Source organism: Sapajus apella, unplaced genomic scaffold (assembly GCF_009761245.1).
Source record: "Sapajus apella isolate SASKATOON/1434 unplaced genomic scaffold, GSC_monkey_1.0 scaffold1, whole genome shotgun sequence".
Classification (NCBI taxonomy): domain Eukaryota; kingdom Metazoa; phylum Chordata; class Mammalia; order Primates; family Cebidae; genus Sapajus; species Sapajus apella.
Window position 1 is genome coordinate 81,356,381 of NW_022436941.1, and position 17,193 is coordinate 81,373,573.

Consider the following 17,193-nt stretch of genomic DNA (forward strand, 5'->3'; position numbering starts at 1 on the left):
TAAACTAGGTGAGTAAAGCTTATTGTAAGGAAAGTGGTCAGAATATAGTTCTATAGGTTCCATGAAGATTTGAGGAGCCCAGTCAAGAACACCCACATTCCTATCCAAGTTTGGAACTCGGAGAGCTGGAGTCAGATTGATGGAGGTCAAAGTAACTATTGCTAATAAAACTGGGGAAGGTAGCTTCAGGGCTGCAGCCAGGTTGGCTTGCTAATGTATTACACCTAGACTCACTGTCACTGGATGGGCTGGCTACAGGCTACTCTGCACAAGGCAGAGAACTGTCAGGATACATTTTTTTCTGCTGGCAGGCAGAGTCCACAGAGAAGGATCTAGAAGGGTACAGGACATGGGTGCCTAGTTATTCAAACATAATCAGGCAGTCATCAGTCTTCCTCCAGTGAGTGGAGAGAGAGGCTAGGAACATTACTAGTGGAAGCCTCCACATGAAGACATGAAACACGTGGAATAAGTGTCCCTCCCACCAACACTATCTTGCACTTTTTTTTTCACCTTTTCTTTGCTGTGAAAATGTTCAAAGAGTAAAGACAATAGCATAATAACCTCACATTTTCCCCTTACCCAGCTAGAGCCATCTTTACATTATATATACACATACCAATTTACTCATGAGAACAAAACAGACATTTTTTACTTGATTCTGTAAAAATAAAAGTTTTTACAGAAGTTTGTATACATCAGCAGTACTACAAGAACTGCTGATGCTGGGCTACAATTTTATAAATCACAGAGCTTACAAAATAAACAAAAGAAAAATTGAAATTATAAGTTCAAGTAGTAGGTTTTAATTTAATAAGCTATTGTGTATTCAGGTGAAAACCAATTAAAATTAGAATTGCATTACAAATTTGAAATTGTAATGAAGCAAATTTGAATTGTAATAGCTTTTATCATGAAACTGGAACAAATATAGTATCAACAAAAACATAAAAAATTCCTATTCCAATTAGGTCTCAAAATATTTGTTCTACAGGTAGAATTCAGAGAAGTGATTAACAAAAAAAATACTTAGAATTAACTCAGTAGCTGAGTAGAAAACCTAATTTCTGATTCACAGAGTTAGCTGACAATTGTGTAGTAGTTTGAAAAAAGCTCTTCTCCTTGTTTGATGTCCCTAAGTGCGACAAGAACAACACATCGAAGTGGGCTGAAAACAAAAAGAAAAATATACAAAAGGTAGAACATTAATAAATATAAGCTCATATTTTTAATATAACCGATATGGGTTTTATAAATGTAACTTTACTCAGGTTCCTTACATTTTAGTTTATATGTTTGATTTCCATGAGGAAAGAGTACTTATCCCTGATGCAGGTATTCTAAATGAGAGTATGTCTATAACGTTTAAAAAATCACAAATCAATGTTTATACAACTGATTACTTCTTCTGACAATGTTGTTTCTAAGCTTAGGCCCCCAAAACTAGTATCACAAAAAGGATTTTAAAATGACATTATAGTTTTTCTTTTATTCATTTGTATCTTATATTCTGAAAAATAAAATTACTTAAAATTAATTGGAATTTAAAAAAATACTTTTTTCTAGACATCATAAGATATTGTTACATGTACACCTTCAAAGTTCTAATAACATGCCCTGGAGTATATGGCTAAGAAAAGCTAATTGATAAACACACAAACATATACATGCAGAAAAGCAAAAGTTATCAAGTTTTCAGTTTTTTTTTTTTTTTTTTTTGGGACAGGATCTGGCTCTGTCACCACCCAGGTTGGAGTACAATGGTGCCATCTTGGCTCACTGCAACCTCCAGCTCCCAGGGTCAAGGATCCTACCACCTCAGCTTCCCAAGTAACTGGGACTACAGGTGTGCACCACCACACCCAGCTAATTTTTGTACTTTTTGCAGAAAAGCGGTTCTGCCATGTTGTCTGGGCTGTTTTTGAATTCTTGTGCTCAAGCAATCCACCCACCTCGGCCTCCCAAAGTGCTGAGATTACAGGTTTAAGCCACTATGCCTGGCCTCAAGTTTTAAGTATATGAAATATTTCATGTTTTAAATATCATTCACTTTAGAAGGACAATTTAATAGATCCTATATAAAATAAAGTTTGCTAGCAACTCAGTGAAATAATAGATACCTTTCTACATCACTGTTAACAAAGAACTCTTAGCTCTCCAGAGTTATCTATATTTTAAAATTGTTATTTGAATATTCTCAGTAGACTTTCTACTTAATGAACAGAAAATAAATGCTACATTAAAATATGTGTCTTCTGGATATAGTCCTTTTTTTTCATTATGAAGAATCTAACAGTGAAATTTGCAAAAAAATCATCGTATAATTTGGCCTCTTTCTTCAACTGGGTGCTTTCATACAAGGTAGAGAACATGATATTATAAATGATCAAAGTAAAAATATATTTGAAGATTTTGTGGGTAGGAAAAACGACAGAATCACTTGAAAAAACTTTAAGGTGGATACTTATGAAGTATTACCATAGAATAAAAATGGGTAAAAATAAGCAGAATGATCTAGGTTTAAGGAAAATTTTCAATTTCAAATAAGCCTACATTAACATGTTAAGGTGTGATGAACATAAAAATCTAAGTTATAATTTTTCACTAAAAAAACTCCCAAATTCTGCATAGCTTTTCCTTCTATAATTTTTTAAGTATAGCATAAGACAGAAGATATGAAATGCTCTTTTAGCAAACTAACCTTTGTTTGTCATAGCGGTAGGCAATGTTTGGAAGATATTGCTTCAGTTCTATAGGGAAAACTGCAGGCACATCAAATTCCTGATAACAGACATTAGCTGCTCTGTCTAGGAATGAGCACATAATTTTTAGAAAAAGAACCATTATACAAGGTCATGGAAAACAGAATTGAATTATGATACTTAATATCTGTTTTTCTAAATTATCAAAACATGCTCAAAATAATTACTACTATGCTCTAGGCACTTAGATTTTATTTACTTATTTATATTTTTAGATAATATGTAGTAAATCATAAATATATAAAATAAAATATTCAAAAAGTAAGACATATATAAAACATGTTTTATTATTTACTTTTTGCATAAATAACATATATAATAAGCATATGTTTGGATAATATGTACCAACATACATAATAAACATATATGTATGTTTTATTGTTCACTTTTTATATATCAGAAAATAGAGGCTCAGAAATATTAAAGGTTAAATATTAATAAAAGAGTCAGGCTTGGACTTCGTTTCTCACTAATGCCAAAGCCCATGTTAAATGTAATCAAACAATCAGACTTTTACCTATGGGAAAGTCAAGTCCTAGAGAAGATATAGTGACTCACAAACTTAGCAACAGAAAGCAGATACTAGTCTAGTCATTTATCTGTAAAGCTATCTTGAGCAGTGACCAAGTAATTTCTATTTTAAAAATGCTAAAATAATAATGATCAAAAGGGCAGTTGCTATCAGTTGCCTATATTCACTACAAAATCAGAAGAAAAACAGTAAATTAAAGAATTATAAATAATGTATATCATTATTTCCCCCAATTCTCTGACATCATCCCTCTAAAAGTGATAGTTGCTTAAGGACTTGACTAGCTTATTACATGTTATACTCAACTGCCTTTGGCACTCTGTCATGTGACAAAGAAGTAGAATTAGCCATTGCCATATCTTGTCTCACAGCCCCATGATGCCTTCTTACCATTGGAACAATTGTTGACATACTGTCCCACAGCCAGGGGGTTATGAATTTCTGACGTTAGCCAGGTACTATCACTCATTTTTAAAGGGCCGAGTCGATCCCTCCCATTGCATGATCTGAAATAGGTGAAAAGCATTAGCTAATGCATCTGTATCTTAAAATAGAATTCAAAAATATAAAATTAACACTAGAATTAAGCAAGTGTATTTTTTCGAAGAGTTTTATATAATCAATAGGGCAACTGAGTTGTTACACAGCAACTATCTAAACAGAATTTTGTTTAAAGTATAAATGCTGAGCCGGGTGCAGTGGCTCAAGCCTGTAATCCCAGCATGTCAGGAGGCCGAGATGGCAGGATCTGCTTGAGGCCAGGAGTTTGAGACCAGCCTGGTCAACACAGCAACTCCATCTCTTTTTATAAAAAATAAAGTAAAAATGCTGTTAGTCATAACCATTGTGGTAAGTGTGGTTCTGTCTCCTATAATTAAATTTGAACATGGACATCACTTACCTGTACACAACTTTTGATATTCCTTTATTATTCCCATCAATGAGTACCCCATCCAGGCATCTAAAAATAAATGGATTTCCAATGGACTGGAAAAAGATCGGCTCATACTTCTGATATACTGTACCTATTATACAACCAGACAAAGAAATATTATAGTAATATGACAAAGCATAAGCATTGTGATAAGAACTCTTCTCTGAAACATAATTACATTGTCTTTAGTTACTTTCCCCCTAAAGAGTGGATGTCCAATAGCACATAGAGCAGAGAATCAATTTATCCACACAGCAAAATAGAATATGGGCACCTTGGTTAATGATAATATGAACGTCACATTTTAGGCTCAGTTTTACAAAGTGATACACACACACACACACACACACACACACACACACACATTTTAAGTAGAATGTGACGACATCTAAAGAGTTTGAAGAAATTTACTTTGCTAATAATTAAATAATATAGACACATACGGGAACAGATGAGTCTGACATTAAGGCTGTTTCTCCTTTCACTGGCAAAAAACAAAAGGAGAAAATATTTACTGGGTGCTTCCCATGTTCCAGGCATGTTCATCTTTTACTAAACTTGTTTTAGTATTAATTTATTTATTCTATTTAGTCTTCACACAATTAGGTTACTTGTACAGCAGGAAACTGAAACTCCCTTGCTTGGGAATGTAAAATTCAAAAACAAGAGAATTACTTTTTAAAAACATGGGTCTATCTGGCTCAAATATTCACACACACACTTTCCACTATACCAAATAACATAGTTAGTTTAACACATAATGTTGTCTATTGAGCATTTAGTCAATGATCTTTTACCCAGAAATTGCCTTACTTTCCAAGTATAGAAAGGGCGGGAAGGTCTTTATTGAGTGATTTACGGGTTTAAACACTATTTTTTACGTTTTGATCCATACCATTTTGATCTTTAGCTATCAATTAAACCAAACTGACTTTTTTCTCGAGTGCTTTTTAAGCAATTTGTCAAAGTAGGTCTTACTATGTTCTAAATGTAAACATTGACTAGAAAGATTTCCTGGAATTAAAAAAATGCATTTATCCCAGCAAATACTCCAGGATACTTTCTAACACATAACAATTTACAAACAGTTAATTTCCAAATTAGAATTGTAAAAATCTATGGAAATTCGAGTTTTCAATTTAATCTCTTACTCTAAGGATTACAGGGCTGGGTATTTTGTTGAACTTATATTTATCAATATGTAAGAAGCTTGGCAAAGTATAATACTAATCGTGCTGTTACCAGGATACATAGATACAACCGCGCCCTTTGGTACCAATCCTTTAGTAACGAAGACACCTTTTCCAGCAGAAATCAATGAGCTAGTTGCTTGGGCAACACTGAAACCCAAAGTCTTGTAAAGAATTTCTTCTGGTTTAAAGATACTTTGCTGTTGATGTCTGTTTTCAAGCAGTTTCACCCCTTGATGTTCAACTGCCAGTAAGTCTTGATATTTTGATTTAACAGATTCTGGAAGCACAGTCAAGATTTCTGATTGTTTATTGAAATCATTTAAGAATAGAGCCTGGAAAACTTTCAGTAATGCTCCTAGGACATCTTCATCTGAGATAACTTTGTCTTTGGATTCCTCTGGAACATATCTGAGGGTCCTGAAAATGGGAAAAGTTTCTATTCACTGCCCCTTCAACGGATAAAAGCCAAACTATCTGCATACTTTCTGGGTTACTGGACTTAATGAACTATAAGCTTATTCTCATGTGTGTGAAGGGTTGGAAACAGTTCAGAAAAGAATTGTTTGGGGGAGCTTTAGTTAGCTAACTCCCAACACTTCCCACCCAAGTAGCCAGTACTTATGAAAGGCCCACTCTATAACACACGCTGTGGGGTCCTTACATTATTCCATTTTTGCAGACTAGGGAACTTGACCAAGGTCTCAAAGCCAGTAAGCAGGACAGCCAGAGGCAGAAAGGAAGCTCAGCTCTTTCCGGCACTACACCCAACAGCCAAGCTGAAGGTCATCACAGTGAGAATGAATGACCTCACATTCAATGGCTTTTAAAAAATGGCCTTGTAGTTTCAAAGACATACTGAACATCATATACTTTGTGGCATTCCCTCCAGCAGTACTAACGTCTTTAATAACTGCATCTCTTATTTTCATAACCATTCTTTTTTCAGACTATTATTTGTATTTGAACATAAAGATTGTAATTCCCGCCTCACAGTTCCGTAGTCATGATACAACTGATCTGTTTCCCTAGTATGCAACTTCGGGAAAGCGCTTTGTTTCCCTATTTTTCGGACACTGACTTCAGAGAGGCACAGCTTCTTTGGTAAGCACGGTGTTGTGCTGCCGATCACTAGTGCGTCCTTAATAATGCCGGCGGGACGCACTCCAATCCCAAACCCATCATCCCGACCTGCTTTGAGTGCTGTTCTGCCCATTCTTAACGCGCGAGCTACTCCACGCTATTCTCACAGCCTGGCTGGGCTGGGCTGCCTTCACCACGTGAAGTACTTCCATGAACTATGAAAATAAACCCTGGCTTCGCTTTTCTGAGGAAGTTCAAGATCCTAACTAAGCCCTGGTGGAGAAAAGGCCACGCGCTCTCACGCGGTAGGAGCGGTCTCTTAAAAAAGTTTCCATTTTTTTGCCCAGATACAAGCACCCCAGTCAGCGCCGAAAGCAATAGGGAAGAACAGGTAACATCTCCCGAAGGCGAACCCGGCCTAGCGGGCCCGGCAGCGCGGCGGATACTGGGAAAGAGGCCATAGGCCCCGCCCACCTGAAGCCACCGCCCGCTACAGGCCGCCAGCTCTCCCCTGACCCCGCCCGCCACTGCCCAGCGGTCCTTAAACCCCTCCGCCGCCTAAGGGTCCGCCCTCCAGGCCCGCCCCCTCAGCCCCGCCCCCGCATCAGGCCACGCCCACCTATGGCTCCACCCGCCCGCCTCAGGCCCCGCCCACCTCTGGCTCCCCCCGCCCGCCTCAGGCCCCCAGTCCGCCTCCGGCTCTCCGCCTACGTCCCGCAACAGTGGTGGCGTCTGGGAGCTGAAGGCAGAAGCTCCTCGTCCGGCCGCCGCGCCCTCTCACCTCGGGTTGTGGCTTAGGTTCAGCGCGATCCAGGGAACGAAGCGGTACTTGTAACGGCGCCATCGCTGCCACAGGCCCCGCAGCAGGCGTCCCGGCATGGCACCCCCGCGGGCCGTGACCACGACGGCTCGGGGAAGGCGGATCGAGGCCTCGGGCCCGCCCCGGCCCGGGGAGGAGCGGGAGCCGCGGTTGGCGGCCCTCCCCTGGCTCCTCCCTCCGTGTCCCTGGCAGCGCCTGACTTCTGTTGCTCCGGGGCTCCGTCCTTCCCCTTTCTTGACCTCAGCTCTCTGAATGAGAGCGGCGTAGAGCTGGAAGGAGGGCCCCTTGGCCCCTTTCTCTTCCTCCAGTCGCTCGGGTGCTTCTGCGGGCGCGCACACGCGCTAGCGCTGGGTGTGGGCAACGCGTCACCGGGCTCAGGGGCTACCCCGCCGTCGAGACCGCATCCCGGTAGCGGACCGCCCCGTTTTTGTGTCACGACGGCCGGCCTGCCCCATTGTCCCGGCCGCGCTCTGTGTTCCATCCTCCATTCCCCTGAGCTCTGCCTCTTTCTCGACGTTCTCTCCCCCTCCCTCCGTGGCCCCGGAGCAGCCCCACTTCGGGAACCCGAGTTTTGTAGTCCTCCCCAGACACCACCGCTTCTCCAGCGTGAACCCGCGTTCCCAAATTTACCGGGTTGGGCGTAAGAACAAAATGCGATGATGTCCTGTCTTCACTCGTTTTTCTCTTCATTTTCCCAACCACTCAAAGGCAAAACTGTATGGGCAAATGTTTCTGAAAAACGGCTTTATTGAGGTATGGTTGGGGTACAATAAACTGCACATATTTAAAGTAAACAATTTGATAGGTTTTCGACACCACAACGAAGATAGGGATCCAGCCCCTCCCCAATCCCTCAAGCAACCAGAGATGATTTTGTCCTTTTAATATGTTCTTGAATTCAATTTGGCAGTTTTATTTAGAAGTTTTGCATCTGTGTTCATGAGATATATTGTTCCACAGTTTTCTTGTAGTGTTATTGTCTTAATCTGGCTTTGGAATTTAGGATAATGTGGATCTCATAGGATGAGATGGGAAGTAGTCCCTCTATAGAAGAAATTTAAAAGGACCTTTCCAACTGCTCCTCCCGAACAGACGTATGCATACACACGCGCACGGACATATTTGGAACAGGTTTGGACACAGTTCAGTTTTAAGGGGGGCAAACTACAGGAATCCCTTAATCACATTCAAATCACCAAGTGTTTATTGATAGATAAATACGTTGGTATCATTTCCTCTATTTGCCTGTGAGGCTGAATCGTAAACTGAAGTTGAAATTGAACAGCTCAGATCTAATAAAAATTCAGCCAAGGCCAGTCGCGGTAGCTCACGCCTGTAATCCCAGCGCTTTGGGAGGCTGAAGCTGGTGGATCTCCTGAGGTCAGGAGTTCGGGACTATCCTGGTCAACATGGCGAAACCCTCTATCTACTAAAAACAAAAACTAAAAAATTAGCCTGATGTGGCCATGCATGCTTGTAGTCCCAGCTACTCGAGAGGCTGAGGCATGAAAATCGCTTGAACCTGGGAGGCGGAGGTTGCAGTAAGTCGAGATCACGCCACTGCACTCCAGCCTGGGTGACAGAGCGAGGCTCGGTCTCAAAAAAAAACAAAAAAAAAAAAACAAAAAAACAGCCAAATGCCAGTAGCTGTGGAACTAATTTGTTCTATTCTGAAAGAAATAGAGTATCTGCCAATGTCTCTATTTCATTCATATCGTATAGAATGTTAGCAAACTCTAGAGGCTTTTCTCTCAGACTGTGTTTGATAATTTGGCATACTCTAGATTTACCTGATTTGCTAAACTGAGTCAATTCAGTTCCAGGATGTATTAAGTGGCATACAAGAAAGTTGTTGATTTTGTCTAAGTCGTCAAATATTTTGCTATGAAGTTGTTCATAAATACTGTCTTACTGGCTTTTTAGTGTCTGTATGGTCTGTTGTAGTAACCCACTTTCATTCCTGATTTTGGTAATTTGTGTTTTCTTCTTAATCAGTGTAATTGAATTTGTCAATCTTTTTAAAGATTGACGAAGAGGCCGGGCGCGGTGGCTCAAGCCTGTAATCCCAGCACTTTGGGAGGCCGAGGCGGGTGGATCACGAGGTCAAGAGATCGAGACCATCCTGGTCAACATGGTGAAACCCCGTCTCTACTAAAAATACAAAAAATTAGCTGGGTATGGTGGCACATGCCTGTAATCCCAGCGACTCAGGAGGCTGGGGCAGGAGAATTGCCTGAACCCGGGAGGCGGAGGTTGCGGTGAGCCGAGATCGCGCCATTGCACTCCAGCCTGGGTAAGAGGAAAAAACCTCCCTCTCAAAAAAAAAAAAAAAAAAAAAAAAGATTGACGAAGATTGAAAAGATTTGTCAATTTTCAGAGATACAGCTTTTGACTTTATTAATTTTCCCTGCTTATTTTTCATTTTGTTGGTCTCTGTTCTTATCTTTTTTCCTTCTTCTTTTTATTTTTAGAGATGGGGTCTCACTATGTTGCCTGAACTGGTCTTGAATTCCTGTCATCAAGTGATCCACCTGCCTATGCCTCCGAAGTCACTGGAATTACAAGCATGAGTCACCATGACCAGCCTGTTCTTATCTTTATTATGTTTTCTACTGTGGTGGGTTTATTTTTCTCTTCTTCTTCTAGTTTCTTAGAGTAGAATATTAGGTCACTGATTTTAGTCTTTCCTTCATTTCTAATAGAAGCATCTAAAGTTATAAATATCCTTCCAAGTATTACTGGTAGCCAAATCTCAGGAATTCTGATATATTGTATTTTCATTATCATCTAGTACAAAATGTTTTTTTTTAAATTTCTTTGTGATTTATGTTTTTAATCCATTAAATATTTAGAAATGTGTTTTTAATTTCCAAATATTTGGGATTTTTAGATATCTTATTGTAACTGGTGTTCCGTTTAATTCTACTGTGGTCCGAAAACGTGAATGATTTCAGTTCTTTTAAATTATTGACTTGTTTTATGTTCCAGCATGCACTCTATCTTGGTGAATATACCGTGTTCAGTTGAAAGGAATATGTATTCTGTAGTTGTTGGGTTTCGTGTTCTGTAAAAAGTAGGTCATTGGTTCATAGTGTCTTTTAAATCATCTGTGTCTTTAATGATTTACATAAGATTTTAAATACAGATGAATGAAGAATGACAAATTGGCAGACAGTTTTATAATATATCACATATAGCAAGCAAAAGATTCACCATGATGGGCAGGGAGATGTGCTGCTATTCAAAATTACCCTCTTCTTCTGACTCTTTTTCCCAGTTCCTGTTGTTTCCAGTTTCCCCAAATATTCTACCCAATTGAAGATAAGAATGTATGTGTTGTGGTTTTCTATTTAAAGCCCATTTATGCTATAAATCACAAAATTACTGTGTAGGAAAAATGTTCTTTTTTGAGACAGGGTATAGCTCACTGCAGCCTCTAACTCGTGGGTTCAAGCAATCCTCCCTTCTTATCCTCCCCAAGTAGCTGGGATTACAGACATACGACCACCATGCCTGGCTAAGTTTTTAGTTTTTAATTTTGTAGAGATAGGGTCTCACTATGTTGCCCAGGCTGGTCTTGAACTCCTGAACTCAGTCAGTCCTTCTACCTTGGCCTCCCAAAGTACTAGATTACGGGCATGAGGCACTGTACCTGGCTGGTAAAATAATCTTTAACATCAGTGTCTTCAGTATCTACAAATAGGGCATATATCCCTGGGTAGATTGCGACTTCCAGAGTTCAAAATGAGATGAATTTGATTTTTTAATAATTTATTGAACTCCTACTATGTCCTGAGCTCTATGCAGGAGACAGATACTAAGTAAACACATAAATAATGTCAGACAGTGATTAATGCCTTGAAGAAACTAAGGCAGGATAAAGAGAAGACAGTAGGCTGGATATCTAATGTAGCCTTTCCAGATCCACTGTCCACACCCTGAGGGATTGACTGGCTTGCACATCAACAAGGTCCCTTGTCTTCCTGTGTCCAAGTGGATTCGACCAGTGGAGCGCACTGGCAGGAAACTGCAGGAAGAGAGGAGAGTGAGGTGCTGGTCTCCGTGTACTGGCTATATCTCAGCCAGATGTCCTTTTCATGTAGTCTTCTGTGTTTCCGGGTTTCATTCATGCCTGTGGATGGTAACAGCACTCCATCATTGCCAGCTCCATGGTTCTATACAATCTCCTTGTGGTCTCCTTTCATTCTGTCCATGCTGTTACACAATTCTTTTCAAATTGTCTTAATTTGCTTGTGTTATCTGTTTCCTGCTGGGACCCCACTCTCTTTATGTGGGTCACATGGTGTGGGATTAGGGGTAGCAATTTTTGATAGGGTGATGACATGAATGGCTGAGACCTAAGTGATAAGAAGGCAATAAACTTGAAAATATCCACGGGGAGATATCTCTCAAGAGGAAGCATCTCCCAATAGGAAATGCAAAGGCACTTGAGGTAGTGATATAGTTTGAGGCTTTTTTCTCCTCCAAATCTCATCATGTTAAAGTATGACCTCCAGTGTCGGAGATGGGCCTAGGTGGGAGGGGCTTGAGTCATGAGGGTGGCTTTCTCATGTATGGCTTGGTTGTGTCCTCATGGTGATCAGTGCATTCTTGCTGTGTGAGTTCATGTGAGAGCTGGTTGTTGAAAAAAGTCTGGCATGTCCTTCCTCTCTCTCTTGCTCCCTCTCTCTATATGTGATACACCAGCTCCCCTTTGCCTGTAGCCGTGATTTGAAGCTTCTTGAGGCCTCACCAGGAGCAGATGCCAGCACCACACTTCTTATACAGCTGGCAGAACTGAGACAAAATAAACCTCTTTTCTTTATAAATTACTCAGCCTGAGGTATTCCTTATTGCAATGCAAATGGGCAAGCATGAGTAGGGAGGAGCTAGACATGTTTAAGCAAGAAAAAAGGGTTATGGAACATGGTAAGTAAAAAAAAAGGGAAAGATGAAGTCAGGGAGAAAGAGAAGAGGCCAAGTCCTGGAGGAGTTGGGATTCTTAGAGTAATGGGAAGCCACTGGAGGGTTTTAAGCAGGAGGGTGAAAGGATCTGATTCATGTTTTAAAAAGATCACTTTGGATATTATGTGGTGATCACCACACTGGGAAAGCCAGGGGGCAATACAATAGTTCAAGCAGAGACGATGGTAGCTTGGACCAGAGGGTGGATGGATTAGGATTCTATTTTGGAGGAACTCACAGGACTTGCTGATGGATTGGATATGGGAAGGTGAAGTTTTGAAATGCCTCCAAGAAATGTCAAGTAACTAGTTGAATAGTCTCACATCTGGAGCTCCAAAGCTATAGTTGGTAATAGAATCTTCACCCAGAGCACTGGATGAGATCACCTAGGAAGAAAAAGGGGATGGCAGAGAACACAGATTGAGCAATGACCACGAAGTCACCTGTCAAAAAATGCAGACCCCTTAATAACTTGGTCAAAAGCAGTTTTGGTGATAGGTTTGAGTGTGTTTGAGTATGTTGAGATGCAAATGTGAGGCAAGGAATGGGAAACAAGTGTGTGTGTCTCTTGGTAAATTTTGTGGAAAGAAAGGAAGAGAAATGGAGCCAAAGGCAGAGAAGAATTCAATAAGATAAAAGGTCTTATAGCGTATTTGTGTGTTGATGGGAATGATCCAACACAGAGAAGGAAATTGTGTGTGTGTGTGTGTGTGTGTGTGTGTGTGTGTGTGTGTATTGGGTGTCAGGGGATAGAGGAGGTAGCAGGCACAACTTTTGATTTCACAATTCTGTGCTGGAAGAGAGATAATATTTAGAGATGGCGGATATTCTGTAGGGTATTTGAATAGCTATATAATCTAATGTGGGTGACATAACTGGCAAATATTTATTCATTGACAACTATATGCTTAGGTATAACTTCAAAATATTACAGTCTATTTGGGAAAACATATAATTTCTAAAAATTAAATATTAATTACAATAGAATTTCAGTGTAAGCTCCTGGAGTTGGGGAGTACTTCAAGGAGAAAGAAGTAGAAGAGAAGTGGAAGGGATAACAGAAGCCAGCAATTTTCAAATGTGGCCTGGCTCTATGAGGTCAAAATTATTTTCTTAATAGTAGTGAGATGTATTTGTCTTTACTCTCATTCTTTCTTGAGGGTACAGTGGAGTTTTCTACAAGTTACCTGATGTGTGATAAGACAACAGATTGAATGCACAAGCAGAAATGAGGATCCAGCTGCCTTTTATTAAGTTAGAAATTATATAGATTTGGCCAGGCACAGTGGCTCATGCCTGTAATCCCAGCACTTTGGGAGGCCGAGGCGGGTGAATTACTTGAGGTCAAGAGTTCGAGACCAGCCTGGCCAACATGGTGAAAACCCGTCTCTATTAAAAATACAAAAATTTGCTTGGCATGGTGGTGGGCACCTGTAATCTCAGCTTCTTGGGAGGCTGAGGCACAAGAATGGCTTGAACTCAGGAGGCAGAGGTTGCAGTGAGCCAAGATGGTGCCACTGCACTCTAGTCTGGGTGACAGAGTGAGATTCCCTCTCAAAAGAAAAAATTATATAGATTTGGAAAAATATAAAACATGCCATTCTCCTATTTTTTCAGGGGTGAAGTATAGCTATTTTTCATAAAGGTATGTTATCTGATTTAACATGTAATAGGTTTTAATAGTTATTTCTAGTGAATTAATATATTTTTATGCATTTATCAATTTTACTATTGATACAGTAAATAGCAACTATTAGCCACATGAACAAAAGGTCCTTGGGTGCTCCTGATAATTTTAAAGTGTAATGGGGTCTGGGCTGGGCGCAGTGGCTCACGCCTGTAATCCCAGCACTTTGGGAGGCTGAGACAGGTGGATCATGAGGTCAAGAGATTAAGACCAGCCTGGCCAACATGGTGAAATCCCGTCTGTACTAAAAATACAAAAAATTAGCCAGGCATGGTGGTGAGTGCTTGTAATCCCAGCTACTCTGGAGGCTGAGGCAGAAGAATCACTTGAACCTGGGACCCGGAAGTTGCAGTGAGCCAAGATTGGGCCACTGCACTCCAGCTTGGTGACAGAGCGAGATTCTGTCTAAAAAAAAAATGTGTAATGGGGTCTGAAGACAAAAATAATCTGGGAAATTGAGCGTTAGAACCACATGTTGTTATTCAAAATTTTGAGAAGGAAAATATGTGACATGTCATTGAATGTTGTAGTTAATACCATTCTATGAATTATAGTAGTATGTTACATATTGATGAAATTAGAAAGTATTTTAAAATAATTTTGTGCTGCAGGACCTAAAATATTGCATAAAAAGGAGGATAAAATGGTCTCTGCTAGTCTTTGTATAAATTAGCAAAAGCTACCTTTTCCTCTGGCCACTTTACTGCCATCAACTGCAAAAAAAATGTAATAAATATACCAATCAATCAGGACTATACTGTGCAGCATGCCCCATATAGGTGTGTAGTACACCAGCTGGTTTTGGCAGTCTTGAGAATCAACTGGAAGATTCTGTGGCAGCACTTCTTGACTGCCCTGAGAACAAAAAGTTTGAAAACCACTGGTATGAGAAAAGGTGCAGAGGTGGGGTCAAACACAATGGATTCAGAGAGCAGGAATGTAATGAAAGGAGTAGAACAGAAATTTTGCATTAGGGATAGTAGGAAATAAAGATTTAGGCAGGGTAAGGTCAGACCATTACAAAATATTGACATTTGAGGGATCTGTAGATAGTCACTGGATGTTCTTAAGCAGAGTACTAGCTGGAAATAGAGTTTGAAAAACTAAGAGGAACAGTGGTTGGCAGGATGCATGGATGGATAGATGCATGGGTAGATACAGATGGATGGATGGATGGCCTTGCCAGCTGATAGCAGAGTGGTTCTGAGAACAAGAGACCAGAAAAGGGCATCAAGCATCTTGCTACAGCCTTTCTTTTTGTTGTAGACTGTTGGAAGGGGATAGAGGGACTAGGAACACCGTGTTGTACAATAGATAAACATTGAATCTGTGTTTTAGAGTGGAAAAATGGAACTTTTAGTGATTGCTTTGAGTTTTTCAGTATTCTAAGGGGAACACTGAGATTTCTGCTCTGTTCCTGAGAAAGATAACCTTTGATTTTCAGATGGCTGGCAGTCAGTCATATTAAAGAAAAGTTTTACTCTGCTGCCCTCTTCTGGATGTTGCATAATAGGCCAAATATTATTTCCATGTTATTCCCTTCACTTTTGCTCCTAGACAGACCAGCATCATACTGCTTGTGTGAATCTGCAAGATGGACTTCTTAGTCTTTTTATCAGGCAGGGGGAACTCGATCTTCCTGTTAATGCAGCCTGCTCTGATAAGTGCTGGATCCAAAGTTTCTATTTGGTTTGTGGCCATGATAACTTTTACATCTCCCCTACAATCAAATCCATCCAATTAGTTCAACAGTTCCAGTTCCAACATTGTTCGCTGAATTTCTCTCACCACCAGAATTTGAGTCATATCTTGTTATCCCAATGGCGTCAATTCCATCAATAAACAGGATGGATGGTGCATGTTCTTCAGAAACTTGAAACAGTTCCCATATGAGTTTGGGCCCATCACCTACGTACTTCTGAATGAGTTCAGAGCCAACCACTCAAGAAAGTGCCTGAGGTTTAGTTTGCTACTGCTTTGGCTAACAAGGTTTTACCTATGCCAGGTGGACCATAGAGAATGATCCTCTTAGGAGGCTTTATACCTATCTCTTTGTAATATTCAGGATGGGTGAGAGGAAGCTCCACAGAGTCCTTAATTTCCTGAATTTGGTTGTCCAACCCCCAATATTGGCATAGGTTTTCTTCTTTTTCTCCACTCTAGTTGGTTCTTCTTTTTCTCCACTCTAGTTTCTTGTCCTTGTCATCCTTCTTGCCACCTCCAGGACCATGACTACCACTCTTTGACCCATCTTGCCTTGGCACAAAGTAGGTTATGCACATCATTTCCATGACCATGCTTGCCCAGCTGCGATCATGTTTCCTTCCAGTCTGCTTCACTGGAATGCTCCTTGCCATTCACCTTCTGAGACGTCAGTTCTTATCCTACCTGATGTTTGTGGCTTTTAAAATCACTGACTTTTCTTTAAAACATTCCCCTCTCTTGCTTTCCCTGACCCTGTGCATTTCTAGTTTCTGAAGGTGAGCTCTTGTCTCCTTTATCTATTCTGCTTCTTGTCTATGCCTTAAATCTTGGTGTTCATCGGGGCGCTGGTCTTGGTTATATTTTCTCACTGAACAAGAATTCTGAGTATTCTTCCCGTTAGCCTTGTCACTCATTGTGGTAGATGCTATAAAGTTGCCTGCTTGATGTCCATTCTTCTCAGACTTCCTTACACCTAGGGAGTTCTAGCCAAATGAGATGTGAGTGAAAATTTCCTAAGGATTTTTAGGAAAGTTTGTGTCTTCCTGATATAGGCAATACCTTTTGAATCTCCTTTTTCTTTCCCCGATTGTAGATTGGAGACCAGAGTTGGAGCCTGAGGATAAAAGCCTCATGCTAAGAAGAGTGAAGTGGAAAGGTAAAGCATGACAACATCGATGACACCCTAGGCCTAATGCACTGGCCCTGACCTGCTTACTTTCTCTCATTTGTAGACTATGTAGTTCGGTCACTTTTAAATGCAGCTGAGTACAACCCTACATGATATATCAGTGGCTTCAATTACCATTTATATGTCGATAGCTTCCACATTTATTATTTGCAACCAAAGTATCTCTGGAGGTACTGATGTGCATATACAATATTACTGGAAACTTCTACTTGGATATCCTCCAGGCAACTCAAATTTAACATGTCCAAAGCACATTTTGTCCTCCAATCTACTCCACCTGTGATTTCCTTGTATCAGTAACGGCACCAGCATTCACACAGGTGACCA

The 17,193-nt window shown here is 40.3% G+C and overlaps 1 protein-coding gene and 1 pseudogene across 1 annotated transcript; both read right to left on the minus strand.

Moving 5' to 3' along the window:
• Positions 1 to 630: 630 nt before the first annotated feature.
• Positions 631 to 7,753, minus strand: SETD9 (SET domain containing 9). The gene is made up of 6 exons (XM_032280417.1): positions 7,283 to 7,753; positions 5,471 to 5,838; positions 4,196 to 4,319; positions 3,685 to 3,800; positions 2,702 to 2,807; positions 631 to 1,168 (listed from the first exon to the last, which is right to left on the minus strand). The coding sequence occupies exons 1-6, from the start codon at positions 7,378 to 7,380 to the stop codon at positions 1,081 to 1,083; spliced, it is 900 nt and encodes a 299-aa protein (XP_032136308.1). The 5' UTR covers positions 7,381 to 7,753; the 3' UTR covers positions 631 to 1,080.
• A 7,001-nt stretch (positions 7,754 to 14,754) lies between these two features.
• Positions 14,755 to 16,591, minus strand: LOC116558567 (annotated as a pseudogene).
• Positions 16,592 to 17,193: the final 602 nt, after the last annotated feature.